Here is a 26,945-nt window from a genome sequence, read left to right as displayed (position 1 = left end):
GCCACTTGCAATGGTATTATATTTAGGTCCTATACTCCCGTTGATTTCCAGAGCTAGCTCCAGCTTCAGCTTTAACAATGACCCGTACGAAAGGGGTCTTTTCATGGGAAGATGTCCTGGCTCAACGGTATCAGAGTAAGATAAGCTCTATCTCCAACTATTACCATTCATTGTCTACCTCAACTTCACATCTCGCCCACCCTTGCAAGTCCACAATCTATACATTTACAAATCTAACAACCTCTTTCAAGGCAACAAACCCTCTCCCCTCCCCCGCACGCACCCCCAAATCCAATGCCCCCAACCCCAACCCCAAAGCCGGCTATTAGCACGGCTATCACCGGAGCTACGACTCATGATCTGGGAATACGTGCTGGGAGGTCAACGCATACATATCATCCAACGAAGCCGGCAAAGACTGGGGCACGTGGTATGTCCAGTTCCGCTTGATGTGGAGGCATCAACATCGTCACCATCAGCTTCAGCATCAGCGTCACCGTCACCATCAACCCATCATACCAGTCGGAATACCGAGCTATACTGCGAGGTCTGTCATGGCGGTGGTATACCCCAACCAGCAAAAGAAGCTGATCTCGCGCGCCGGAAGAAGAGTATGCTTCTTGGCTTGGCGTTGAGTTGTCGATTGATGTATGTTTACCCATATCCAACCCTACTCTACTATCTCCCTACCCCGACCCATACCTGCCCAACCCTAACCTATTCTTTGAACACAGCTACAAAGAATCAATCCAGAAACTATACACCCACCCAACCCTAGAATTCAGCAATCCCTGGACAGCATCCTACATGCGCCCAACAATCCCCCCAGAATCATGGTCCTCCATCCGATCCGTCGAACTGCGCTGGTCGTTCCCGGGCCATTGGCTCCCGAGTAAAGATCCCGTAAGGGCGATCTATGTTTCAGCTGGACGGGCGCAGTGGATTGAGACGTGTGCTGCTTTACGGGCGTTAAGTGGGTTGAGGAGGTTCGTGCTTGTTCTTGGGAGGACTTGGTTTGCTGAGGAGTTGGGGGTTTTGGGTGTTTTCTTGGAGCCGCTTTTTGGACTGGGGGTTAGGGATAGAACGGGGAGGAGAGTCTTGGTGGAGGAGGAGGATATATTTTCTGACGGATCTGCTAGTTCTTGTAGTTCCGATGGGGAGGACTGGGGTTGGAGTTTGCGGTCTCCATCTTCTCGTGGTTCTATTTCTTCGGTTTCGGAGGGTGAGGTGACTGATCCTTCTCCTTTTCCCTCCCCCCTTCTTCATGTTCTTTCTCCTCGTCTTTGGCTGGCTCTGTAGCCAAGAGAAACACCCCCGATATAACCCTTAACACATGCACTGGGGACATGGGTAAGTGGGAACTCCGGCTGGAAAACCAAAACTACTACGCAAACGAACTATGCAAGATCGAAAAAGATCTACAAGCGAGAGGGATAAACTGCAGGATTACAGCGGTGTGAAAAGTGAGCTCGAGTATGCACATCAATGGCGTGATTTACATATTTTGATAGTATTTTATTCTTTGTTTTATTTCTTATTCTTTACCTTATGTATTGATTACTCCGTAATTGATCTTGATTTACCGATTATTCTCCTAACTCTTGCCGATCACCACGTTCTAGAACAGATGGTACGTGTACACGATATAACGCTATGTGTCAGAGCAGAACTGGTTTTTGGGATTAATTTGCATTGTTGGGCTGGGTGGTGAACAGTATATGTAAGACACCGTTGCAGATCGGCGTGTTGATCACTCTACGGAGAGTCCCTGCCGTGCGCGTTTGGATTACTTGTACTGCATGGATTACCGTAGGGAGTGCATACTCGGATGCTGGTATCTGTAGATGCACATGTACAGTAAACATACATACTTGTGAGGATTTTATAAGTCAATAAATAGCAACATATAAACGGATACAACAACCAATGTTACAATTGACATTCCATTCCGCGTGCCCCTTAGCCCTAACTAAAGACCCTAAAGTGAGACCCTGGACCCACGGGCTATAAATGGAAATTACAAGTAATTTGAACTTACGGACCGTGCCTTGGGCTTGAGGAATGATTGAAAACTTGATATAATTGTATGATATCACTATCCTGTCAATGTACATGTACGGAGCTTATCTGATTCTTTTCATCTGTCTGGATCAAGGGTGTATGTGTGATGTCGCCAGGGGCAAAAAACCTGTCCCCCCAGCTCCACCGGCCAGGGGCGCTAAGAGCGCGGGGGAGATCGCACATCATAATCAAACCGGTGCTGCTGGTATTTTTGTTGTATTGGTATTGGAATACGAGGATTGAGTGTAGTGAAAATAGTGGTATTGAATAGGGTCATGCCCTGTAGATATAGAAGTAGAAGTAGAAGTGAAATGAAAACAGAAAGACCCAAAAAAGTGGTCAGGTATAAGAAGAAACGAGTAAGGAAAAGAGAAAGATCGAGCTAGCAATCCAGCCAGGATATGCAGACATGCAAAAGTAAAGAAAATATCATGAGAGAATTGGGTGCGTGACTCATACAACATGTGCAGGCAGTTCCCAAGAAATATTAGAAAGGTAGATAGGAAAGAAACATTTGAACAATGATCGTCACCAAGGGCGCCGTGCAAAACCATGCCTAAGCCAAAATGATGCGAAATATCCCGAAAGCCCATGTTAAAGTGCAAGATGTGAAACTCTGGCTCCAGATGTGGTATCTCAAAGGTAAGGAAATAATGTCTCGTGTCGAGTAGTAGAGAGATTGTGTGGTCGGTGATCAGGGATAGTGGTAAACATTGCCAGCCATGGATGGGCAGGTAGACCTGCTCCAGCCAAGTCCGCGGTCGCAGATGCTTCAATCTATGTGTGCATAGCGGGATGTGGTGCTGGCGAGTCCAGCGGCGCGGGCTGGTCGCCCAATGCGACCGCAGTGGCCTTGGTCAATGAGTCCGCTATGCCTAGGGATTGGATGAACGTCGATGCGCCTGCCAGTCCTCCATACGACAGGAGGCTGTATATCCGGGTCGCTCGATCGTTCGAGGTGAGGTTGAAGGAGTCCCTTCAAACCAAAGGGTAAATTGCCAGATACGGGTTGGAGTTTACCGTCCTTCGGGGGACCGATCGGGGCCTGTGTTGCCGTGGCCTCTGGCGGCGAGCCATTCGGTCGATGCGCCCTGGCGAGCACCGGGGTGTTTCTGATCCTCTGGGCGACCGACGAGGTGGCGAGGGAGCATGTTGTTGATCTCTGCTGCCAGAGCAGAGGCCATGTAGCATCGGAGCTCCTTCTCTTCGCGTTCATCCTCCTTCTGTAGGCGGCGCTGGTCAGTCGCCTTCAGGCCTTCGCGGCGCTTTCGTCGGATTTCGTGAATTGACCAGAGAACAACCTCTTCGGGTGCGCGAGTGCGAGGGCTTCCGTGGCGAGAGAAGCTGCGGACGTAGCGGCGGGTGACATCGGTTGCACCATCGATAGAGAAAGCGACACAGTAGGAGATCTTACGTTGCCATCCTGATGAACAATTAGTATCAAGTAGTCTGGATAAATGTAAAGATAACGAACCTTCGGTGTACAGGCGAGGCTGGTCCCAGGCGCCTTCACAGGCATCAACGTGGACCCAGCGTCGCTGGTGTTCTGAATACACTTCAGTCCAGACGTAATCCTCCGAGTTCCAAACCCAGCGGACACGGGCGCCGACCGCACGACAGAACATGCTGAAGCAGTTGGCCCATTCGCCTACACGACCCCGTCGGGACTGTAGCAATTGCCAAACATCGGAGTATCGGGGGAATCGTTCGTGGGCGCCACAGCTGTTATCGGAGCATCGGTACAGCTCGACTCGGGATGCACCCCGAGCCGTCTCATCGGGTGTGGGTGGTGTCATGCCTTGAGCGATGGTCGGCATGTGGCACTTCGAGCACGGGGGGTTGTTCACGAATTGGAAGAAGGATCCCTTGAACCACCTGGATAGCTATGTTAGTAAGGGCGCACTGAGTCTAGACCGGTGCGGAATTCCAACATACCTCAACAATGCTCGAATCACACAATCTTGATAGCCCCATTCCGGTTTCCCGCCCACGCTGGCGGCCTGGGCTTGCATGATCTGGGATTCCTCCTCGGCTTCGGAATATAAGCGATCGAGTGGAATGACGCACAAGGCCTCGTCGAGAAGGCCTGGGTTTTCGTATTTGGTTGGTGTAACGGATAGCCCCTTGAGTAGGTTGAAGAACTTGAGCGAAGCTGGATCCTGAGGTGGCGATGGGAATACGGGGAGGCCACGCAGGGCGGAGTTCGATGGCTTTGGTGAAGCAGCGGGAGCACCAGCTGATGGAGGTGGAGGTGGCGCCCGTGAGGGAGGAGGCGGAATCGATGGACTGGACATAGTAGAAGGCGCTGGAGATTGGGTGCGCGATCGAGGCTGTGACTGTTCTTGAAGGCGGTTGAAACGCTTGGTACGCATCAACTGTTCAAATTCGTGGGTGAGAGTAGTGGCATCGTAGTCCTTCACGGTCGGCTGTGCCGACCTGTGTCTGCCGTCCGCCATGGTCGAAAGGGAAGTCCCGGCAGACTTCAGTAAGTATTGAAATCCAGGGTGACTCGGCGATGGGCGAAAGGGTCAATTTGACCCAAGATGTGTAGATGAAGAAAGGGAGAGGAAGAGTAAAGAAGGGACTGCCACCGAGGTTGACGTATGAAAACCAGTGTCAGGAGGAAGAGAGAGAGCATACGCAGTATTACGAGCGTCGTCAGCGTCTCGCCCCAATCACGGGCCCCGCGGCCAAGCCGCGTGTGCGAAACGGAAAGCCAAGAAAAGACCCTTTTTCTTGTATTTTTCCTCTCTCTTACGTATATATTTCACTTGGCGTTTATTATTATAGAGTACTTAGGTGTCTATTATTTGCATTGTGATATCTTAATTATTTCTCAGACGCTGTATATTTTCATTCCTTATTTCTATTCTCTGATTTATTGAAATAGACGTATACGGTACAGAGTAATAACTACGCGCGGCCATGGGACGAAAATCGCACCTTCGCAGAGTCTTTGCCCGCCCAAATGCTGGAGACGCGCAAGCGTCCGTCTTGGCATTTCGCAAGATCGGGCTAGAGCCTCCACCGCCCTAAGCCTGATGAGGCGGTGCTGACTGTGTTCGGCACTATGAAGGGGGCTTGGCACTGTAACATGGAGATCTAAGCTATAGTATAAGCTCTGGGTATGTCGATATTGTAACTTTCGAGTTATGTTCTGGTTACTACCTTATACATATGCCACTCATGGGCCATTAGGGCTATATAAATATGGACCTGCCACGCATACTTGCACTCGTTCCCAATCACAACCTCCCGTTTGGCTTCTCCCGAAGACCCTGAAAACTAGTGGAGTCCTGTTGGCTCTCAGGGTCGTCTCCTATCGAGTCAGGCAGAAATAATACACTTCTGCTCGTTCCATGGCTCACTCCCGATCTACATTCCGTCTCCAGACATTGTCTTTGGAACATCTTCAAGACGCGTATTGATCCATGATCAGACGTGTAGAGATTTCGAGACGCTCTGATTCTATACTTAGCACTCAGTTGGGCTACGATATTAATAATCAGGTACGGGCCGTGGGCTGGTATCTGACCCAGTAGGGTTACAACGCGGCATGTAACAAAACAACTCAGCCCTGAAATTTCCTCGGAAAATTCCCTTGTTCACTTCTATCCGGGGAAACCGATCAGCCGCCGGTGTTTCATCCCTGAGCCGCGTTTGAAAATAGGCTATGTTGGGTGGCTGTGCGACCGGACAATAGGCAACATACCAGGTAGAATATAAGAGAAGGGCTGTCACGTATCAATCTGAGATTCCACATGTTCATACATGTCAAAGTATCTATTAACGTTACCCCTTTTAACATGCACCCTGATACATAATTTACATGCTTAGCTCGGATGGCGCAACCACCTGTCGCAATTGACCGGGTCCTCGGTATCGGCCAATTACAACCCAATTCCCACCTCATCGTTGACCGCACCGACGACTCATATGCGTGATGCAAGGAACCCGTGGCACCGTCCACGGTATCCCATCCCGCGAGGGGGGAAAGAAAACAGAACAAAAAAGAAGAACCCAGCCGAGCAACGAACCAATTCGCGTCGTGAAATCCCGCCAAGCGCCAAGACCCGCGTCATCCGATATTGGAAGTTAAACTAAGACACTGCTTATCCTTAACGTATCTAAGCTTGACTCTTGCCAAGACAGTGTATACGACTTCATCACTTGGCTTCGGCCGTCAATGTCGCGATACATCTCTCTGCGCGTCCACTGTCTATCTTTACCAAACACTGGTACTGAGCGGCGTCGTATCGACGCGCTCGTGCCGTCCCGGGCCAAGGAGGACACGCACGCACCGGAGATCATGCTGTGCTGCTGACATCTTCTGGAGCTTGGCCTTGCGTTGACGTGGATCGACGTTGACGTTGGAACCTATGCATTCTTTTTTCTTGACACCGACTGTATGAGATAATATCGTTGGACTGGGTGGATCGGTGCGTCGTGATTGATCCACTCCTGCTCCTGCACTGTCGCAAGCTCCTTCATAAGGCTTGCAAATTCTTCCGCACGCCATCTCTTTTGGCTGTTTTGGTCGTTTTGTTGGCGCTATCTGGCGGTTTGGGCCGAATCTATTGTCGGGGCGACGTACTCTAGTCATCGTTGGTCCGAGTGTGCGCGGCTCTGGTGATGTTTTGAACTAAACTCTATCGATATTCGTCTGATTTCGTTCGTCTGACGTATTCCTCGGAAAGGGATGAGTCGTACGCTAGCCAATCATTTCCCGAAGTTAGGTCATTGGCTTAGGGGCCTGGTCATGGCTTCTACTTGCTAAGTATATTGAAACTGTCATCAGGCAGTTTCATCAGGCAGTTCCAATAGGGTATCAAGTGTCAATTGTCTCTTGCTGGTAGCTTATCTACTTACTCGTCTTTCATGATGTGATGACCTGGTGGTAGAAGCAATCTCCCTACTGGTCTTTTGTGCTTCTGGATAATGATTTGTAAACAGTCCATTTTCCTGTAGTCACATGCAATCTTGAGACTTTCTAGTTGGTGACATCACGACAATGCAAACGATACAAGGGACTACATGTAGGCCCTGCATGATGCTTCATTGTTTGAAAGATGGCAGAATTTTGTCAGAAGCACCTAATAGCTATCTCTTCATAATAATCTTTTTGAGGGATAGAATTGGCTGACCAAATATTGCTGCAGAATCAAGCTGTCACTCGTCAAATGTATACTTCGATTGCAATGCCTCTGGATTGATATATGTTGACATAAGTGACCCAGCAACCCACAAAATAACTCTCTAGATATTTCCATACCAACCACATGCTATTTACAACTCAATGCATTTCTTCCATAGAATCAGCCTTAAATTCCACGGAAGGCTTATCTTTGGTATAGGGTTGTGCCTTCCCATTGAGCTCCCAATGGACTTTCTACTTCATGGTTGCACAACCCAAGGATTCGACATCTCACCACCCTGTACATTGTACAAAGCGCTCCAATGACAGCTTTTCTTGCATCGATGTGAGCTGATTCCTGATTCATACCTAACAAGACTGACGTTCCATTTTCATGATTCTCAGGTTCCTCCCCTGGACCATCGACTTCAAAGCCACACCCGGTGCAGATCAGCGAGATGGTTCAGTTAGCCATGCAGCTTTTGATGGCCCAGCGCCCATTGTCGGGCGCTTGTCATGTATGAATCTCGATCCGATCGACACACCAGACAACCCCCATTGACATCCGAAGCCGTGAGGGATGACTTGGTCTTCAAAGGATATGCATCAGGGCATTCGGACGATGGTTTGAAAGACCCGCATCTCCAAAGTTTCGGCTACAGTGAGCGTCATGAGATCCGCTGGGGCCGAAGTCAGAGATACAACCAACCTCGATCCACAGCAACGTAGGATCGCCAATCGTGAAAATTTCAAGTCCCCAGGTCGAGGAACCGATTTCTCTCACTCTGAATGGATTACACGATGCTTCACATCTTGGAGATCAAGAAAACACGTGGGCATCAGGATCATCGGACGATGGATGGATTGACCCGAGTCAGCGTCATCAAGTCCGCTCGGGCCGTAGTCAGAGATTCAACCAGCCTCGACCCACAGCGACTCGAGCTCCAGGTTCGTCAACGGCGAGCACACTTCGCCCCCAGGCGCCATGCTTTGAACCCCAAGATGGATCATTGGACGCCTCGGCCCTTGAGGAACAAGAAAACGCATGGGGATTGCTCTCCACTGCTGAATGGACGACCAGGGACTCCGAACAAGGCAACGGGGGTCTTCACAATGCTATTCGCGTTGGCATTCGAGAAGGGGTAATTGGCAATCCGATGTGGGTAGGCACTCTCGGCATGCCTAGCGATTCACTGACAGAGCCAACTCGATCAGCCATTGCCATGAACATGCAAATGGTACACGATTGCTTGACGGTCTTCGTGGATGACAATACGTTCGAGGGCCACTACACTCAATTCTGTCGCTCGGTGCTTTGGCCAGTCCTTCATTACCAGATGCAAGAGGGGCCTCGGCATGCTGAATACGAAGGGTTCTCCTGGGACCAATATGTTAAGGTCAATGAGGCATTTGCCGATGTGATCATCAAAGAATGGAGGAAGGGAGATCTCGAATGCGGATCCCTAATCAGAGAAGTTTCCTCAACCAAGTTTCATTTCTGGAAAACTGAACAATCACAAGCATGGCTGGATGGAATTTGGAACATGATGAAACACTATCGACAGCGAGTGGAAGGCAGTTTCCTTGAACAAAGAGACAACTCCATGGTCTTTCGCTACGATACGGCACTGGATTATCCAGCTGCAATTCGATTCGCCAATGACCTCGCCTACCAAGCCAGGGCTTTCCGCGGCCGCGAGTCCTACAAGATCATCCACAAAGACTCTGCTGTACACGCCGAGCCAGATATGAACATCTCGATGGATTTCGCTGCAGAGCACGTCATGGATCAACTCCCAGAAAATCTTAATCCAGAGTTTGTGTTTGTCGTCGGCGGTGTCTGCGGCACGAATGCGTTGTTTCACTGGGCAGATATGAAACAGCGGGAACTGCAATTACCACCCCAGCGTCGAATAGATGATTCCCAGCGTCATTCTGGTTCTTTTTCTTTTATTTATACTGTGGGTATGGGCTTGTATGTTGATGATGCGAGATACAAGTTGCCGATGGACAGATCACTATTGAATATCTTGAGCTTTTTGTCTCGCCTTCCAACGCCCCTTTGGAGACCTCCACAATAAGTTTTGGGATTTTGAGTTTGTTTTGGTTGGGTTATTCTTAGTGTTATTGTTATGTTGATCGTCGGTGTTTTTGGATACGCACTTCCCTTTCTACACCTTTGTATGACTAGGAAATGATTTCGTGTTTTGTAACCATCCAGCTGTGACTCGAATGCGCCCCTTCATGTAGTATTAAATATCATTGGAGGCTCCGAAATTGATCTGAATTGTAACACTTACAACCCCAATTCCGGTGACTATCCGGCGGCAGATGGCTCTGACGACGTTTTATTCAAGAGATGGGCTGAAGAGGTATGTGTATAAAACCTTATTATCTCCATGGCTAATTTGCAGTAGCGCGATGTCCTCCATCGGTTGGAGAAGCGATCAGGACCGGAGCAGAGACCATTTAGATGCAGAGAGAAGAATGGAAAAACAAAAAACATCAAGTACCAAAGACTTCAGTTTTATAAGTATAGTACCCCTGGACTCCGGTCTCTGGGTGCAGCACGAGGCCTACAAGCTGCCTTCACGGGTTGAATGGGATATTTCTTGATGTCATCCCCATTGATCGTCCATCTTGCATATACGATACCCCACAATTCATGTATTTGTGGATCTACTAGTGTGTTTACGGTAAATCGGGTCCACCCATTCACATACCCCATACAAAGCCACTTTTTGCTCGCGATTGTACACGAGAGCACTTAAAGGCGGTCATTGAGCACGAAAAACTATAACTATACTTAGAACGACACAGTAAAGATCAACGCTTCGAGGCTTGAGCAAGAGCGGTTCGACTTCACGTCTTTAGGTAATTAGACTGCTTACACACCTAATTCAAAATCTCTTTTAAACCGATATACAGTCTTTATTCAAAGGCGGCTTTTCATCGAATCTTTGTTTTAAGCAATTTGAAAACATTTTTAGCTTAATAGAGAGAAAATGTAATGCATGGTCGAAGATATATTACTATTAGACTTGGGTGCTACAAATTGCCTGATTCAGTCTATGCCTGACAGGATAGCGCCTGTACGGGTAGTGAAGGGCTGATACACGAATTTTTGGCTATTTTATAAAAGTGAGGCAATCGGTTCGTACAGTGCTCTGTAAATGGATAATATAGAGGTTGCCACTGTAGACGGATTGACCTTCAAGATTAGGGGGTAAGTAGGGAGATAGTGAATATAAGAAACAGACCTTGGGGGTTCTATATAGGTATTGTGCTTTATCCTGAGCGGCGACCGAAGGATAACCACTCACGCCAGAGGTCAGAGCAACCCTGAGTTATATTCTAAGCACGTGATGCATACAAACTAAGATTTTAGCAAAAGGGAAGCTTGAACCAGCATAGCCATTTGCTGCGGCCAATTACCATCAAATAGCATCATGTAATTCAATTCAGCAAAGGCACCACCGCAAAAAGTGAGCAGACAGCGACCTGATAAAGAAGCAAAGAGAAAATACATAAACCACATAACGACAGAAACTAGCACATGAGACGTCCATCTAGGATAAAATAAAGGACGTGGGATAGCGAAAATGTTGAAAATAAATAATGATTTTGCCATCGATGAGGATGAGCATGAGAGCAAATGAAGAAATGCTTTTTGCGCCGAAGAAACAAGTCTGCATAGAATAACAAGGGTTGAGGAATCAGATGCGGGTAGAAAGCAAAATGTTGCGATCGTTCACGTGCGAGTACAGTTGGAAGACGAGGAGGATATAACATGAGAGATTATGAGAAGAACATGAATCATGAGCTACAGGCACAAGCGACAGAAATTGATTATCCCTTGCATGGAACCTGCCGAACTCGAAAAGGGGATCGTAGGATAGCACAGTAGAAATGAGACCGGAATCGGCATCGTCAGAATTTCCCAGGTTTCATTCATGACTTCCCATCGTTCGAATCGGTACCGGACGAGATCAGGGTTGGAGCGATGCGGCGCTTCTTCTGCGGCTGTGGCGGCGTATTTGACGCATCCTTGGTATCTTCTCTCTCCGATTCGCTGGTAGTTCTTGCATCGCGCTTGCCCAACACGGTGCCACCGGTGGTGGCGCCACCTTGGGTGCTTAATGGAGTTTGTGGCGGTGTTGTCAGTGGAAGTGTTGGTGGCTGCGCAGAGTTTGTTGCTGTTACAAGCGGGACAGAGCCTAGAATTGGAGTAGGGTTATTAACCACACCAGTAGGGGGTGGTTGTGAAGACTGAGTTGCGATTGAGTTCGCTGAGTTTGACCGTGCGGGGCTAGCTGGGGGTGCTGCAGCTGCCGTGTTCGCTGGTACATGGGCCTTGGCCGGGGATGGCGCATGCGTTGGTGTCGGCAGAGGTGTGATGTTTGTTGAAGAGGTGCCTGATGTTGCGCTGTTTTGACTTGTAGAGTTTGGCCCTGTTGGTCCAGTGTATTGCTGTCCGAGCTCCCCAGGGGCGAACGAAAGCGTTGAGCAGAAGCCATCAGAAGAACTCATGAGCAATGTCAAGCCATCAGTGGACCTATGGTGTGTTAAGAGAATTCGAACGGTGAAAGGATGGAGCAACTTACCAAGAGAGATCGGTGAATGTAGCGAAATGCAGATTGCTGACAACGATCAATGGGGTTTGTTGCTGCGTGTCATATACCAAAATGGCATCTTGGGTGGCAACGGCATACACAATGCGATAAGGAAGTGCGAATACTGGAGCCGAGTTCTGGTTTGTGTCAACGCCATCTTCAGGGGTCTTTGCAGATGGTTGAGGTTTCGATGGTTCGGCCGGCGTTGAAGACGGGGGATCCATCTGGGGTTGGTTAATAAAGGACTGCCCTGTCGTTACCACGGGATCTGGAAGAGATGGGAACATGTCCTCGCCAGAAGACGTATCAAGGGTGAGGGTTCTGGCAGGTTGGATACCGTCCTTCAAGGTATAGAAGATCGGGGAGCATCTGACTGCAACTGATGGCTTCTTGTGTCCTGGAAGGTGAGAGATCGGGGGCTTGTTGAAACCTGCCCGTGTGTAGACGTAGACGGTGTTGATGATCTCATCTGTCGTCTTCGCAGAATCCGTGGCTGAGATGTGAGAAGTCTTAAATTGCCCAGCTGGTGTAAACAACAGGCTTCCGTCGGGGGCAAACGTTAGCCGCCTGAAGAAGGACGTGAACGTCTCGTTGGCATAGATGCTGGTGTTCTTTACCCCCAGTCCACTTAGACCACCAAGGCCACCAACAAGGCTCGGGGAGGATGTCTCCATTGGTTTCACGGCGGGCAATGGTAGAGACGGGGCAGGAGAGGCAGAGCGCCGGATCGAAGGAGACGAGCCGAACGAAGACCGTCGGCTATGTGATACTGGAGGAGGATCCATGGGAAGATTTGATGCCATTGGGGTTCCTGGGGTCGAGGGAGCAGGCGAGGCAATCGCAAGGGAATTTGCGGTGGGCTGCTGGGGCCGGCTAGTCATATCTGGAGGCGCAGGACTGCTGGAGGAGATACGCTTGGCGGGCAGATCCATCTTGTGGATCTTCCCGTGTGGTGTCAATGTGAACTGGCCATCCTTAGTCTTCAAGGAATAGATATGGACCGATCTGTCGGACGACTGAGTCGCGACAAATTCATTCAGCGGATCCCAGGCTACACCTTGAACGTAGTGTGAATGCTCTGCGATCTGTCGGACCATTTGCCCTGTGGAATTGACCTGTCAGCAAATCCAACCGGATACGAGTTGGATAGAGATGAACCAACCAGTTTGGGCATTGTAGATCCGGGCGATGTTATCCATGCTGCCTGTAATGATGAAAACACCATCGGGAGACCAGGCCAGGTCGTAGATCTCGGCACCGGACGAGCGACACATGTACTTCACACGCCATGTTTCCTTGTCATCCGAACGGTCTTCGCCCAGCCCAGCTTGCGTCTGCAGCTCCGACGGTACCCACAGCAGGACATTTCCATCGTCTCCGGCAGATGCCAGCATCTCACCTGTCAACAGTCAGATCTACAGTCCCATGCTCCCTGTGGAAGGACATACCTTTCGGGCTGAACCGAACCACATTGACGGCCTGTGTATGTTTTAACAAAGTACTTAGATAAGTAACTTTTCGGTCCTCTCCGGCAGATTCGACCTTCCAAAGCTGTAGATATGTCAGATCATGGTAGTCGGAGAAGGACGAGGAAGACGGAATCATACTCGGACGTTGTTGTCACTAGAAGATGCGATAGTCAGTCAAGGGAGTCATAGTAGAGGTCGCAGAGAAAACATACTTGCCAGCAGTAGCTAGACGGCCCTTTCCATTGGGGTCATAATGCACCGAATAGATAGGGGCATTGTCATTATGCCATGAAACAAGCAACGGAGTGGCCTTCATGGAGGGCAACGCAGCTCAACAAGCTGTATTGACCACCACCGATGCGACTGAACGGTCTTTTTTCAAGGGAGAGACCTCGCGTCCAGCTAGTGATCTCTCTTCCGGGTGGTAGCTGGTGTGAGAGCAGGGTTGACCAGAGGGGACCTTCAGTTAGATGGAAGGAAGAAGGAGAGAAAGGAGGTAGAGTGATAGCAGAGAGAGAGAAGAGAAGAGAAACCAAAGAGGAGAGGAGAAAATAAGAGTAGGGAAGTCGCTGATTCCGCGATGATGCTTCGAGTTGTTTGCGCGGGAACGCGACCGCCGATTAGATATGCCGAGCCTCTGACTGCCCGCTTTATTCTTCAGTTCTTCGGTTCTTTGACATTTATATTGTGAAGTATCCCCAACGCCTTCAAATTGTTACATAGAATACAATAGTGTTTACGACACCCAGTTACCAATCGTCTCTCCAAACCAACTGACAGCCTTCTCCCGTCGCTTCTCCCGTGCATTATCCTGAGTCTTCATGAAGGGTCCGGCCTCCTCCACGTACATCTTCTGCTGTTCCAATTGCGCATAGTGCGCCCTAATCTCCAGCTCTCTCTCATGGGGAGTGAGTTTCTGTAGCGGCTTTGAAGGCTTGAATCCTGCTGGGATGGGCTCGCCTCCGGGGATCTCCAGACCGGGCTTCTTCTCTGCTGGTGATTGCTTCTCTGGGTGGAACAGGGACGCCATGGGAGGTGGTTCAACACCGGCTGCCTTGGCTTCCTCGACTCGCTTTTCATAGTCTAACATCTGGTGGTAGAGCTTGTCGGCGTGCATCTGGATGCGCTCTTCTTTTTCGGCGTCGTGGTTGAAGGAGGATGCGTAGCCAAGAGCCTGGAGGAATTTCTAGTCGCGGTAGTCATGTTAGTATCAATATGCATGTAGGCAGCATAGGTACCAACTCACGGTCTGGGTTGTAAAGCATCGGGAGAAAGTGCCATTCTCCGCAGAACACAGAGTCAGTCGGGCCTCAATCTGCTTGCGCCAGTTGCCCGTCTTGAAGCAGTAGGTCAAGGCTTCATGCTCCAAGGCGCAGTTCTCCATTGCTGCCCGCTGCACTGTGTCGCCGCGCTCCTTGTGCTTTTCGATCACTCGCTCTGCCCCGCGGACTCCGTTATTCTCATCGATATCTGCCGGGGGCTTATAGGTCTTCCAGAGGTGGGCGTAACGGCCATCTTGGTAAAGAGAAGCCGCAGGGACTTGACGTTTCGAAGGATCAGAAGGTTGGGATGTTTGCGTAGGCGTCGGAGTCGTCGGGTTCACACCGGCAGGCACATATTTATCGGGCTGCTCCTGCTCGAGATAGTCACGAAGACCCGGTTCGAGCTTGTTAACCGGGTCAGATTTGCTGTCGCCCCAGAACCAACCCATTTGAACTTGCAAAAGGTGACCGTTGAGAGTTGCGGAGAAATCGGCACAAAAATGGATCGGCCCCCGATCGCCTTGGCTCCGACCGCAATTGGCGTTCTACTCCTCAACCAACAACACGACGCGTCTTTTTCGACGCCGTTCCTCCACCATGGAACCCAGTATGTGGTGTCTATATATATGTATTGGGCTGATCGCTAACCGTTGACAGCGCGAGAGGAGCGGCAGCAAATGCGGCAGCGTGGAGCTGGGTACGCGCCTTACTTCTACCCCGCGAAACAACATAGCTAACTTAGGATAGGACGCGCAAAGCAAAAGAAGTCAATTTCGGATTTTCATTCGGTGGCCTTGCGCCAGAACCATCAGCGCCAGCGCCGCTTGCTATTGTCCCTGAACCTCAACCACAAACACAACCTGCGACCACACCACGACCGACCAAGGCGTCAACCCAAGGCGAGGAGGAGACTGCGCGTACTCCAGGAAGCGCGCGTAACAAATTCCCCGAGAGGCCTTCGACATATGACATACCCTCAGACGATAGGCCTGAACAAACGCGAAGCAGCAAACGGAGGAAGATCAGTATGTTTGGCGCCAGACTCAATCTACGCTCAAGCGTGTGCTAATGCTTCTCAAGATCCAATCGAAGGAACTCAGGATACTCCAACTCGGCGAAACACGGCGCGACCCGCGAATGACGACTCCCAACATGCTGATCACAGCGCAGGTAGCACAGAGGGGCAACCCAGCCATGCACCCCCGATACCCGACGCCACTATCGAAGGTCAGCGTCCAGGAACTGAGACCTCGAGCGCTAATGGCGTGGATCGAGTGACCCCAGCCGACAAAGAGCGGGTTGCTCAAAATGGCACACCAGCAAATGGCGTCGCAGAGCCTACACTGGCTGAAAGCACGCAAGAGCCAACTGCAGTACCCAAAGCACCCTCATCTGAGGCTCAATCTGGGGCCAAGCAGCCAGAAAAGATGAAGCCACTACGTGAAGAACGACACAAGATCCAGTCACCCATAATGCCTGCAAAACAGGCTCAAAGAGACAACAGCAGGAAACGAGGTGCCATAGTACCTGCTTCGCCGGCGGCCCATCTGGCAGAGAGACCTACAACAGCTCTACAAAGCAACGTATCAACAGAGATTGCTAGACCTAATGATGTTTCGGTTGATGATAGTGCTGAGGCGGCTGTAAGCGCCCCAGAAACCACGGAAATTGCACCAGAACAAGACAACCAAGCATCTACAGATCCTACCCAGAAGACAAGGAAAGCGCGAGGTCGCCCGCGCAAGTCAACTGTGTCTCAATCCCCAGAAAGTGCGGCAAATGCGGCACAAGACCCTGTACCTGAAACACGGCCTGAACCCACGGCAGAACAAGTTGAGACATCTGCACCAACCAAACGGCCTCGCGGAAGACCGTCTCTCAATGGCAAGACAAAGGCTGCTGAATCTGGGAGAGTTTCAAATGAGCCTCCGGCAGCACAAGCTGAGACATCTTCACAGCCCAAGCGGCCTCGTGGCAGACCATCTCTCAATGGGAAGAACAGAGCCGCTGGGGCTGTCAGGGCTTCGCCTGAGCCCGTACCAGACGCTGCGGAGGTGGAAGCTGCAGTTTCTAAGCCACAACGTGGCAGACCTAGCAAGAAAGGGAAACGCCCAGCGGAGCCTGGGTCTGAACCCCAACCCACTACAGAAGGCCAACCAAGCCCTGAGGCTGTATCGACTGCATCCAAACCACGCGGAAGGCCTACAAAGAAGGCGAAGCGTCCCGGTGAGCGTGAGACAGAACCCGATGCAGAAGCTGATGCAGAAGAGCAAGAGCAACCAGCAGCTGAGCCTACAGAGCAAACTCGCCGAAAGGCTCGTGAGCCTCGAGGGGAGAGCTTCCCTGTCACTGTTCATCGTCTCGCCAACGCCGTTGCTCTGGGTGGCAGGGTCTCTGCTGCCGATCCTGGAGACGAACAAGACTCCGCCGACGAGCTATCATCACGCCAGCGGACCAAGGTGCCCAACCGCGGCGGTGTCAATCCTGCAGACGTATTGGGCCAGATCTGCCGCGAAACTCTAGAGAAGACCCTCACAACACTCAATGATGGGATTGCCAATGAGGAGAATGCTACACGGCGAGCAGAGTGGACACGCAAAAGAAAAGCCGTCGAGGCCTTTGGCTCTGAACTTGAGAGTCGTCTTATGGATCTAAGCGAGATGCTGGACAGTAACTTTGTCCTCGGTGTGCAGTTGAAGAAAGCCAAGAAGGAAATGATGGAACTACGCAGCCATCTATACCGGGTCAAAAAGGAACGAGAAATGGTGGCTTTACAGATGGACGCAGTGCGCGGCAAACACATTGAAGAGGAGAAGGCCAAATCGGTAAGTATCATGTCTCGTTTCTATTTCGACCGAAAGTGCCCTACTAACAATCCCAGTCACGAACCACCATCAACAACTCCCTTCACAGCCTCGAACTCGCCCTCGAGCGCAATCAGAACCGCACCGTAGCTGTTGAATCCACCTCTGCAGATCTCGAATTCATGCTCCGCACCGTCGCCGATGTGAGTTCTCGAGCCCCGGGAGCCCAAGGTGGACTCCTGAACCAAATACGGGCGTTTAATGCACAGCTTGAAGCTACTGCCAGCCGCCTGGAGCGATGATATTTGATTTATGTTTTCCTTTTCTATCGTTATGATACCAGTTTGTACAATAGGTATAGTCCTGGCCGGGCCAGTGGATGGCGTTTAGTGTACAAGCCCTTTATCGAACATGAGAGAATATGCTGGTATCCCGAGTCCGACCCACTAGATGATTATTAATTATTAATTGCGCCGATGTCCCCCAGTAGCAAATCAGAAGTGCCAATTGCTGCTGTTTTTCGGGGACTTATTTTTAGTTTTTCCGCGGCTTGAATTGCAACATACTATGATTGTAAATCTGGTGATTGATAATCTACAGTGGGGTTATAGTCAAATGTATATAAAGCCACTATGCTCCCTTTCCCCAGTCCATAGCAAATAACAGTCAAAATCCTCTGTTATCTCTATAATCCACAACCCTAACTCCCCCAAAATGACGAAACTCTTCACCCCCTCCACGTCGGCCGCGTCGAGCTCTCAAACCGCATCGCCATGGCCCCAATGACCCGCTTCCGCGCCGACGACAACCACATCCCACTCCCCTTCATGAAAGACTACTACGCACAGCGCGCCTCAGTCCCAGGAACCCTCCTGATAACCGAAGCAACCTTCATCTCCCCGCGCGCCGGCGGCTACCCCAACGTGCCGGGAATCTACAACGACGCGCAAATCGCCGCGTGGAAGGAAATCACCGACGCAGTGCACGCCAAGGGCAGCCACATCTACGTGCAGCTGTGGGCACTCGGCCGCGTCGCCGTCCCGGATGTGCTGAAAGCAGAAGGCGATTTCGAACTTATCTCTAGCAGTGCCACGCCTGCTTCCGAGGACGCCGCTACGCCGCGTGCGCTTGAGGAGGCTGAGATCGCTGGCTGGGTTGAAGACTATGCGCAGGCTGCTCGGAATGCTGTCAAGGCTGGCTTTGACGGTGTTGAGATCCATGCTGCGAATGGGTATCTGATTGATCAGTTTATTCAGGATACCTGCAATGTGCGTGAGGATGGGTATGGCGGTAGTGTTGAGGCGCGGGGACGGTTTGCTGTTGAGGTTACGCGGGCTGTTGTTGATGCTGTTGGTGCGGATCGCACGGGTATCCGGTTTAGTCCTTGGAGTACTTTCCAGGGCATGCGGATGGCTGATCCTAAGCCGCAATTTGCGTATCTTGCGACGCAGATGGCTGCGTTGAAGCTTGCTTATGTTCATGTTGTTGAGTCGCGGATTTCGGGCAATGCGGATGTGGAGTCGACTGATCAGTTGGATTTCTTCCTCAAGGCTTATGCTGATGCTTCGCCGGTTATTGTTGCTGGTGGGTATAAGGCTGATTCGGCGGTTCGGGCCGTTGATGGCAAGTATAAGGATTATGATGTTGTTATTGGGTTTGGAAGGCCTTTTATTACTAACCCTGATCTGGCTTTCCGCATTAAGGAGGGTATTTCCTTTGTGCCTCATGACCGGACGAACTTCTATGTTCCCAAGGATCCTAAGGGATACATTGACTATGAGTTCAGTGAGGAGTTCAAGAAGACTGTCGAGGCTCAGGCTTGATTGGATTTGATGTTTGTTTGCTTAGCGATATAGTGTATATAATCTTGGAATAAGACTAGAATAGAAGACTGTCATATATTGACTGCGATGTGAGATGTTTGTGTAAATTGACCACGGCTTCGAGTCTTTCGATCTAGAGTTTATACTAGACAACAGTTAGCACAATCCCAACACCAACACAACCCAATATCACGCTCACCCTAAACCCCCTATTCTGACGATCAGTCAAATCCAAAAACTCAACATCCCCCCTCCCCTCACCAGCCTTCTCCCTCCTCGAGTTCTCCCACACATAATACCCCCTAAGCCCAAACGTAAAGACAATAGCCACAGCAAGCGTAGCAACAATGGCAATCTTAGCCGGCACATAATCAGGCTCGTCCTCAGTCCGGAAAGTAAGAGGCCCCAAAATATTCCCCAAACAAAACGCCATCAACAAAACAGCATTCATAGAGACCTTCTTCGTATGTCCAGCCACATTAGCTCCAGCCAGCGAATACATAATCGGCAATGCCGATCCAGTACACTGTGTCAAATAATTCCCAGCAAGCTGAGCAGATTTGTTCGACCTCGGCGCGAACGCGAGTAAACATCCGCCCAGCAATCCAGCTGAAAGAGAAGCAACAACACATAAACAGCGTTGATTGTAGCGTCCTGCAGCATATGATACAGCAAGGATACTGACGATACTAACGGCTCCATTAGGAATATTCAGCAATTCCGTCTGTTTAGTCGTATACCCAAAATTCTTAATAATAAGCGAAGTAAAGCTACTCATGGCCGCATTAGGGACATCCATAGCGGTGACGATAACAGCAATAAGGTAAGTCTGCGGATCCGTGAAGATCTCAATAAACTGACCGCGTTTGAAGTGCTTGTTTTCGATTCCAGTTTGGTTTTCGCGGAGGCGTTCGATTGCGAGGAGCTTTTCGCTGTGCGTTAGGCGCGATGTCATTGGGTTGTCCGGCAGGAAGATTGTTATGCTTATTCCCACGGCTATGGTTATTAGGCCGAAGATTAGGAACATTATTTGCCAGGGTTTGAAGGTGTTCGAGGTGTAGAAGAGGAGGCCGTAGGCTACTAGGGCGCCCATTATTGAGGCGGTTCCTGTGCCTAGGTACCAGATTCCCATTCTTTTGGGTTGTTCTGGGTTGGTTGGTCAGTTTTTGTGTGTATGTATGCATGTGTGTATGGGGTGGTGTAGGTGGTAGTACCGTCTCGTTTGTACCACATTGAAGTGATAAGGATCAATCTGAAGTATTGTGAGACGATGACTGGATTAGCGCTAGATACTGCTAGGACTCACGCTGGTGCGATTGCACTCTCGAAACAACCAAGTAAGACGCGGAGAACCATCAGTCCTGGGAAATTCTTCGCTGTGCAATTCAAAGTCGTCATGAGGCCCCATAATGTAACTATCCACGAGTGAGTAAACACATATTATATCATATATCAAACCTCCACTCCAAACCAGACTCACCATTAAACCCCAGATATTTAGCAGTCGGCAATCTCTGCATCAAAAACCCAGTAGGCAACTCAAAAAACAAATACGTCACATAGAACGCAAGCGTTAGATTCGAGAATTGATCCGTATGCATATTGGTATCACTCAGCAAGCCCATGACCGAAGCATAGTTAACTGCAAGAAAAAAGAAGGAAGAGAAGTAAGAAACGATATCCATGCATTTTATGAATTAGACTTGGGCATGGGAACTAGGACCACCTACTAAGCACCTTATCCAAATACTGTAGATTATACGCCGCCCACATCAACGGCATGATCATCCAGTCGATCTTGCGCACGAGTGCTTTCTCGTTAACTTCTGATATCTCTGCTAGATTTTCTGATCGGAGGAAGTCGAGGGCTGCGTCGGCCTTGCCGGTTGATATTAGGTTGTCTTTTGTTTCTAGGTCCATGTTTGTGCTGAACATTGGTTGTTTTTCTGGTTGGTCTGGGCTCATTGTTCTCATAGATTTGGCCGGGGTAGTAGTATTGGATTGAGTTGGGGTGGAATGAGTTTGCTTCTCTTGGTTGCTGGAGGCCCAAATCAAAGTGGGATACCGGGATTGAAGAAGGGATATACAGTACTGTAGATAGAACCTGCACCTTGAGACAGAAATGAATTGGAATAAATATACTCAACACCTTATCGCCTCTACCTAACAAGTCAATCTAAGCGCACAGAGCAGCACCTCACCCCCTCTAGCCCTCGGACCAAAGCAAGAAACAACATCTCCAAACAAGATAGCATCGCTCCTACCTTCCTGAAGAAGCGCATCTGTAGGGATATAGCAGTCCATCGCGCGGAGAATACGCGGTCTAAGCCGCCGATTGATAACAAGTACCAAATCTCGACTCGAGACTGACTCGGTGGTTGGCTGACTGGTTGACTAGCAAGAGGGATGACGGGAAAGTCCAGCGCAACTGTCACATCGCTACCCTAGCGGATTGTGCAGCGCGCAGCTTAGATAAATGCGATGAGAATTCTGACAGGCTCGTTAGACAGCGCTTTTGCACAGTAGCTTTACTAAGAAGGTGATCGCTGAGATAAGTGTTGATTTGGGCATGTAGTTGACCCCGCACGCGGAACAGACGGCAGTTGGGGTTGATCAATCCTGGCTGTGTTTTGGTGATTAGCTGATGAGCTGGCCGGTGAGCTGGCCAGTGAGCTGGGTTATTTAGAGGTCTTTGGACGTCTTGGGGAGAGTGTTGGGATATACTGATAAGGTGTTGGGGTTGTCCAGAGGAAGCCTTGGGGGTTGACCGGTCGGCAGTGAGCAGCACGACTAGATACTGTCGTCGACCAGATAAGCCCATGGATGAAAATTGAAGAGAACAAGAGATCTCTCAGAGAGGAAGTTGCCCAGGGCGCCAAGATAGCTGACCGCTCTTCGATAAAACATCATCAACTGAACCTCTTTTTGGGACATCCAACCCGCCCGATCCGCAAGTAGCTCCGACACATCCCAAAATCAAACATCACTCGAACGGGCGAGGTGCATGGATCTAAATCAGACTTTTATCCGAACATCCTTCTCTGATATCTGCAAGTACAATAGTACGGTACGAAGTACCCATGTGTATCCCCACAATCTCATCTCCCATGGTAAGATCCTCACGTGGCTTGGGGTTTGTCCGACTTGGCAAAGAGGCGCTGTACAGAACACACACCTCTGGGCATCATGAACTTCGATCCGAGAAGCGTTCCGCTCCGCCGAGCCGAATTGACCATTTTTCTCGGCTATTGGAGTTGACCTGATGGATCCAGTGTGAACCATGGAATACAATCCAATTATTTTGCTTTCCAAGACTGATATTGGGGTAATGAGCGTCACTGGAACGGGATCTTCAAGTACTGCATTGTGGTTGGACTGGGGTATGGAGTGAACTGGGATCAGATGAGCAACTGTGGGGAAACTGAGATCTTTGTTATTCGCCAAATGTTTAACATTTTGGTTCTGGAAGTTAAGTGTGCAGGCAGGATCGACTGTCGCATGACGATGCATGACGCTACTCCAGGGCTGAGAGAGCTCTCCCCGCATTGCTGCTTCGAGTCAGCGTAGAGTCTGGGAAACTCAAGTTTGGATAGTTCGTTGGTTCGATATAGTTACTTTGCCATGTGGCTGCTGGGACAACCATTGATCCGTGCTCTGGCATAGCGGTCAACACTTACTTTGTTGGGTTATTGAACTGCCAATAGCGCCACTTCTGACAAAGCAGAGTTTGTACTTCTCGAGCGCTCTGGGAGATTTGCACTGTTTACAGTTACAGTTTTCTACAGTCACGTTGGTCCAACTGTTCTCTGTAGTGGCTAGAACTCCCCTGCAACCTTACAATGCATGTCTCACCGGATAATATCAGCCTAAAGTCAAATGTCCACACAAGTTTCACGCCTTCAAGGCTAAAGCCAATCTCAAGCATTGTGGTGGTTGTTTATTGTTCTTGGCACGCCACAAATCAATGTATAAGGGGACCAACCACCACTAGCGACTAGTGGCATGCCAGAGATTTCACCTGGATTCCATAGTCCACAAACTTGGTGGAATAGAGAGGTTGTACTGTACGAGCAAGTGGATCTAGCCATACCAGCATGCAGAGCAGATAGTCTGCACCTGTAGGGGGATCTTGCATAATGACCGAGATTGTATTAGTGTCGGAATGATCCTGCCGTGTTTTTCCTGGCCCCCAACCCCTGGATACATGCTAGTACATGATCTAAATCTAGACAGTAGAGAACTCCGTAGGCCACGAAATTAGATCAAGGAGGTCCCAACCCGAGACAGAAACCGTCCGAAGCTGTAACGGGGGAAATCTCTGACGCGGGCCGAATCCGAAGTCAACAAGAGCTCAATGGAGCATAGTGAGACGTCGACAGGTTCCACTCTTCACGTTTGTCACTCCTCGAACCACTAGGTGGAGATGAAGCTTGACCTTGCATGTCTAGCTTGGAAAAAGTAATATCAAATCAAATCAAATAAAAAAAAATCACGCACGGCGTTGCCGACCCGGGGGTCTCGATTTTGGTTCTCAACGGTCAGTTGTACAATTTCTGTGCAGTAAGTATACTGTAAAGCATAGACGAGAATAGCAATTGATAGAACCTCAAACTCAGTCTGACATATCCCGTCTTTCCGAAACGTCCAGCAAAATACTAAAATCGGAGTTTGATGAGGATTGTCCGTGTCAACATTAAGTCTATGGGTACAGTAATCCGTGCCCGACTCAAAAAAGGGGCAAAAGGAGGGAAAACGGAGACTAGACCCACGATGTACCCACGCTAATGGAGGGAGAAAATGGAGAAACTTGCATAGATAGATGACGAATCATAGAGATCCTTGTCTACTGTGTATGGTATAGTTGGGACAGGTCGGACTTATGGCGTAATGGATTCATTGGTGCATAATCCCGCCCGGAGACAGCTAGACAGCTTACAAATGTGTGCTGTACGCGAATCAACTGCGGACTTAGCTTGGGTCTCTGGAGAAATGGAAGTGCTGGACCGAGGTCGTGACGCAGTTGAGTTGACCCGGTTGTCCCGGGATTTGCCCCCGAAGCTTGGGAGGTTGAGCATGGATCGTCAATTCTTCTCTCCACAAAGCCGCATATTTGATGCAAATCGCTGCAAAAGCAGGTGCTTTCTTTTCTCCATCGGGCTAGGGAAAGTTCGAGGTGGGAAAGACGATCGTGATTTTCATTCAAGCCTTGTTACCGTGGAGTAATTTCCGTACAGGCTATATACATGTAGTGTGCATAGCCGGGCTTGAGACCCTTGACCCACTGATCAGACGCGGCCGACCGGAGGCAAAGAGAAAGTAGCCGGGAAATTAAAACTGGAAAAGAACATGAGAACACTGCCCCAGAGGAAACCCCAGAAGAAAGATGAAAGTGTGAAAGGCGAAAGATGAAAGGGGAAAGACGAGGTGAAGGAGTATAGAATAATGCAAATAATCCATTGCCTCCCCCGGATCCCCCGCCCTTTTTCCCCGGTCTGCCTTGGTATTTTCATTCATCCATTTTTCCGTGCCGTCCCTGCATCTGCATGGGCTGCTGGCATACCGACGTGTATGTTCTAAAGTCTCGTGAAACTAGCACCCTGGTACTCCCGTTCACTTGTACTCGTATACATAAAGTGGCACTTGTCCCCTAGCTCCGTCCAGTTCCCACTTTTCCATTAACCTCTGTTAGCTGGAAACGGATGCACATCATTGCAGTTTGAATAAAAAAGAAAAAAGGAAAAGCAGTAAGTTCGCTGGTTCCACCTTGTTCCGTTCGTCCCTTCTCTGGCTATATTAGCTTCCCTGTCATCCAACTTTCACTTCTCCAACTTTGTTCTTCATCTCCATACCAGCAGTGCTGTTCAGAGTTGAATCCTTTCCCCTTTTACCCCATTAATAACTGTGTTATCATTTGGTGGTGTTGTTTATATTCCAGCTAGCTGGTCTTCCATTTCTACGATTCCCTTTTAACGAAACCCCATAATCAGATATCAATTATATCCTGCATCATGTCTGCGACTGAAGCATCCAACAACGCCGGGCTGGATAAGGACGTCGGCGCTGCTCCTGCCCAGAACGGCGGCGGCGCTCCCATTCACCCGCAACTGTCCGCCGAGGAGCACCAGGTGGCTCGCGCCGCCGCCCGCTTCGGATACGGGCCTCTGGCTCACGTTAATGTCGACGAGTCTTCTCTCCCAGCCTTTGGTGGAGAGTTCCAGCCCGGTCTGTACAAGTCCGTTGAGGGTCGCAAGTTCGGTAACCCTGCGCCTCTGGGCCTCTGCGCTTTCGCCTTGACTACTTTCGTGCTGAGTTGTATCAACATCGGTGCGAGGGATATTAGCTCGCCGAACATTGTTGTCGGTCTTGCTTTTGGATATGGTGGTCTTGTTCAGTTGCTTGCCGGCATGTGGTATGTATCCGATCCATCCATCAATGGAATACCCGAATTGAAGACTGATGTGACTCCCCAGGGAAATGGCCGTTGGCAACACTTTCGGTGCTACTGCTCTCTCCTCTTACGGTGGTTTCTGGTTGGCCTTTGCTATCGTCTTGACCCCCGGCGGGTTCGAGATTGAGGAGCTCCTCGGCGCAACCTCCACTGATCCCTCCATGTTTTATAACTCAATGGGTCTGTTCCTGATGGTATGTTCGAGTCCATACATCATGATGATGTGTATCCCAAGACCAAATTCTAACCTAACCCAAACAGGGCTGGTTCATCTTCACAACCATCATGCTCTTCTGCACCCTCAAATCAACCGTCGCTTTCTTCCTGCTCTTCTTCTTCCTGGACCTGACCTTCCTCCTCCTCGGTATCTCCTACCTGCAGACCGATTCTGCCGGAGGTGTCAACGTCCCCGTCCAGAAAGCAGGCGGTCTCTTCGGTCTCCTGGCTGCCTTCGCCGCCTGGTACAACGCCCTGGCCGGTATCGCCGATGACAGCAACAGCTTCTTCATCATCCCCGTTGCTCACTTCCCCTGGTCGGCTACTGGCCGTACCCGTCGCACCAAGTCTGAGCGCGAGCTCGCTTAGATTGTCCCGCGATCGGAAAATCTTGAGTCTCGGTGGTGGATGGAGAGGTGTCGATGCCCTGTAGGTAATTGACACTTGTAATGTTTCTGATACCCAGCGCTGTATGTACGTGTCGCGCGCGAAAATACTGGGTTTCTTGACTCCTTTGGAATATCTGTGGTCATCGATCGTCGACGCGTTTGCTCGTTGTTGATGATTGGTTCGGTCGCGTGTTCGCGGGGGGTCGAGGGGGCTGTGTTTTCGTCCTGTGGCTTTGTGACTGTTGCCTTTTGGTAGAGTGATCAATACGGAACATCTCTTCCCAGGTGACAGTTGCAAAAATGTCTGGTCTCGTTTGCTCTTGAGCTGCGTGGCTGGTTAATAGTTGGCCGGTGGTTTCATGCGAGCATATATGCTTGTATTGGGCCCCGGCTTTTTCCTTGTTGTATTTAATCTCTTTACCTGCGAGTTTTGACTCTGTAATTAATCCCATGTTCTATGACAACGTATCTCAATGTTCTTGTTCGGGTAGTTGCTCAAGTGTGAATTGGGGTCAGGTCTTACCTGGTTCCAAGATCATCAGCAGTTGTGTGCACTGCCGATGTTTGACTGGACTTGCAGTGTGTTGGCATCGAAGGGTACCTAGAAGCTGGCAGCTGGTATCTGTTGCAAGCTGTAACTCCAATGGACAACAGAGCATATCAATGCAATGATCCGCCATGGATACGCTTCGTTGATCGCAGAGCTATACTGTCAGCGATAGTTCA

General features: G+C 49.9%; 11 protein-coding genes across 11 annotated transcripts; 6 read left to right on the top strand and 5 right to left on the bottom strand.

Annotated features, from left to right (window-relative positions):
- The first annotated feature begins 36 nt into the window (after positions 1-36).
- On the top strand, positions 37-1,495 carry N7446_002283 (uncharacterized protein). Its single transcript, XM_058511032.1, has 3 exons — positions 37-135; positions 252-648; positions 735-1,495. Exons 1-3 carry the CDS (start codon positions 78-80, stop codon positions 1,297-1,299), a joined length of 1,020 nt encoding a protein of 339 aa, XP_058376568.1. The 5' UTR covers positions 37-77; the 3' UTR covers positions 1,300-1,495.
- A 1,132-nt stretch (positions 1,496-2,627) lies between these two features.
- Positions 2,628-3,055, top strand: N7446_002282 (uncharacterized protein; the record flags this gene model as incomplete). The annotated part of the gene is made up of 2 exons (XM_058511031.1): positions 2,628-2,703; positions 2,853-3,055. The coding sequence occupies 2 exons, from the start codon at positions 2,628-2,630 to the stop codon at positions 3,053-3,055; spliced, it is 279 nt and encodes a 92-aa protein (XP_058376567.1).
- Positions 3,056-3,077: 22 nt separating this feature from the next.
- Positions 3,078-4,517, bottom strand: png1 (peptide-N4-(N-acetyl-beta-glucosaminyl)asparagine amidase; the record flags this gene model as incomplete). The annotated part of the gene is made up of 3 exons (XM_058511030.1): positions 3,078-3,484; positions 3,536-3,936; positions 3,997-4,517. The coding sequence occupies 3 exons, from the start codon at positions 4,515-4,517 to the stop codon at positions 3,078-3,080; spliced, it is 1,329 nt and encodes a 442-aa protein (XP_058376566.1).
- Positions 4,518-6,286: 1,769 nt separating this feature from the next.
- Positions 6,287-6,580, bottom strand: N7446_002280 (uncharacterized protein; the record flags this gene model as incomplete). The annotated part of the gene is made up of 1 exon (XM_058511029.1): positions 6,287-6,580. The coding sequence occupies one exon, from the start codon at positions 6,578-6,580 to the stop codon at positions 6,287-6,289; it is 294 nt and encodes a 97-aa protein (XP_058376565.1).
- Positions 6,581-7,589: 1,009 nt separating this feature from the next.
- Positions 7,590-9,276, top strand: N7446_002279 (uncharacterized protein; the record flags this gene model as incomplete). The annotated part of the gene is made up of 3 exons (XM_058511028.1): positions 7,590-7,713; positions 7,767-7,920; positions 7,950-9,276. 3 exons carry the CDS (start codon positions 7,590-7,592, stop codon positions 9,274-9,276), a joined length of 1,605 nt encoding a protein of 534 aa, XP_058376564.1.
- A 1,870-nt stretch (positions 9,277-11,146) lies between these two features.
- On the bottom strand, positions 11,147-13,593 carry N7446_002278 (uncharacterized protein; the record flags this gene model as incomplete). The annotated part of the gene is made up of 6 exons (XM_058511027.1): positions 11,147-11,750; positions 11,800-12,910; positions 12,971-13,207; positions 13,257-13,359; positions 13,416-13,431; positions 13,490-13,593. 6 exons carry the CDS (start codon positions 13,591-13,593, stop codon positions 11,147-11,149), a joined length of 2,175 nt encoding a protein of 724 aa, XP_058376563.1.
- A 420-nt stretch (positions 13,594-14,013) lies between these two features.
- N7446_002277 (uncharacterized protein) lies at positions 14,014-14,988 on the bottom strand (the record flags this gene model as incomplete). The annotated part of the gene is made up of 2 exons (XM_058511026.1): positions 14,014-14,463; positions 14,524-14,988. 2 exons carry the CDS (start codon positions 14,986-14,988, stop codon positions 14,014-14,016), a joined length of 915 nt encoding a protein of 304 aa, XP_058376562.1.
- A 148-nt stretch (positions 14,989-15,136) lies between these two features.
- On the top strand, positions 15,137-17,645 carry N7446_002276 (uncharacterized protein; the record flags this gene model as incomplete). Its single annotated transcript, XM_058511025.1, has 5 exons — positions 15,137-15,146; positions 15,197-15,236; positions 15,287-15,564; positions 15,620-17,364; positions 17,421-17,645. The coding sequence occupies 5 exons, from the start codon at positions 15,137-15,139 to the stop codon at positions 17,643-17,645; spliced, it is 2,298 nt and encodes a 765-aa protein (XP_058376561.1).
- A 471-nt stretch (positions 17,646-18,116) lies between these two features.
- On the top strand, positions 18,117-19,166 carry N7446_002275 (alkene reductase; the record flags this gene model as incomplete). Its single annotated transcript, XM_058511024.1, has 1 exon — positions 18,117-19,166. One exon carries the CDS (start codon positions 18,117-18,119, stop codon positions 19,164-19,166), a length of 1,050 nt encoding a protein of 349 aa, XP_058376560.1.
- Positions 19,167-19,299: 133 nt separating this feature from the next.
- On the bottom strand, positions 19,300-21,131 carry N7446_002274 (putative MFS transporter; the record flags this gene model as incomplete). The annotated part of the gene is made up of 6 exons (XM_058511023.1): positions 19,300-19,311; positions 19,366-20,312; positions 20,381-20,418; positions 20,473-20,581; positions 20,647-20,808; positions 20,897-21,131. 6 exons carry the CDS (start codon positions 21,129-21,131, stop codon positions 19,300-19,302), a joined length of 1,503 nt encoding a protein of 500 aa, XP_058376559.1.
- A 2,561-nt stretch (positions 21,132-23,692) lies between these two features.
- On the top strand, positions 23,693-26,888 carry N7446_002273 (acetate uptake transporter family protein). Its single transcript, XM_058511022.1, has 5 exons — positions 23,693-24,910; positions 25,154-25,575; positions 25,637-25,808; positions 25,876-26,642; positions 26,745-26,888. The coding sequence occupies exons 2-4, from the start codon at positions 25,175-25,177 to the stop codon at positions 26,197-26,199; spliced, it is 897 nt and encodes a 298-aa protein (XP_058376558.1). The 5' UTR covers positions 23,693-24,910; positions 25,154-25,174; the 3' UTR covers positions 26,200-26,642; positions 26,745-26,888.
- The last annotated feature ends 57 nt before the right edge of the window (positions 26,889-26,945 follow it).

Source organism: Penicillium canescens, assembly GCF_028828765.1.
Source record: "Penicillium canescens strain IBT 15451 chromosome Unknown utg000002l_segment0_segment0, whole genome shotgun sequence".
Taxonomy (NCBI): Eukaryota; Fungi; Ascomycota; class Eurotiomycetes; order Eurotiales; family Aspergillaceae; genus Penicillium; species Penicillium canescens.
The sequence above is the reverse complement of the archived record's forward strand: the minus strand, read 5'-3'. Positions and strand labels throughout refer to the sequence as shown.

Coding starts and splice junctions, on each gene's coding strand:
- N7446_002283 (XM_058511032.1), top strand. CDS start 78: ATGACCCGTACGAAAGGGGTCTTTTCATGGGAAGATGTCCTGGCTCAA. Junction 136..251: donor CCTGGCTCAACGGTATCAGA/GTAAGATAAGCT, acceptor ACCTCTTTCAAG/GCAACAAACCCTCTCCCCTC. Junction 649..734: donor GCGTTGAGTTGTCGATTGAT/GTATGTTTACCC, acceptor CTTTGAACACAG/CTACAAAGAATCAATCCAGA.
- N7446_002273 (XM_058511022.1), top strand. CDS start 25,175: ATGTCTGCGACTGAAGCATCCAACAACGCCGGGCTGGATAAGGACGTC. Junction 25,576..25,636: donor CAGTTGCTTGCCGGCATGTG/GTATGTATCCGA, acceptor GTGACTCCCCAG/GGAAATGGCCGTTGGCAACA. Junction 25,809..25,875: donor CAATGGGTCTGTTCCTGATG/GTATGTTCGAGT, acceptor TAACCCAAACAG/GGCTGGTTCATCTTCACAAC.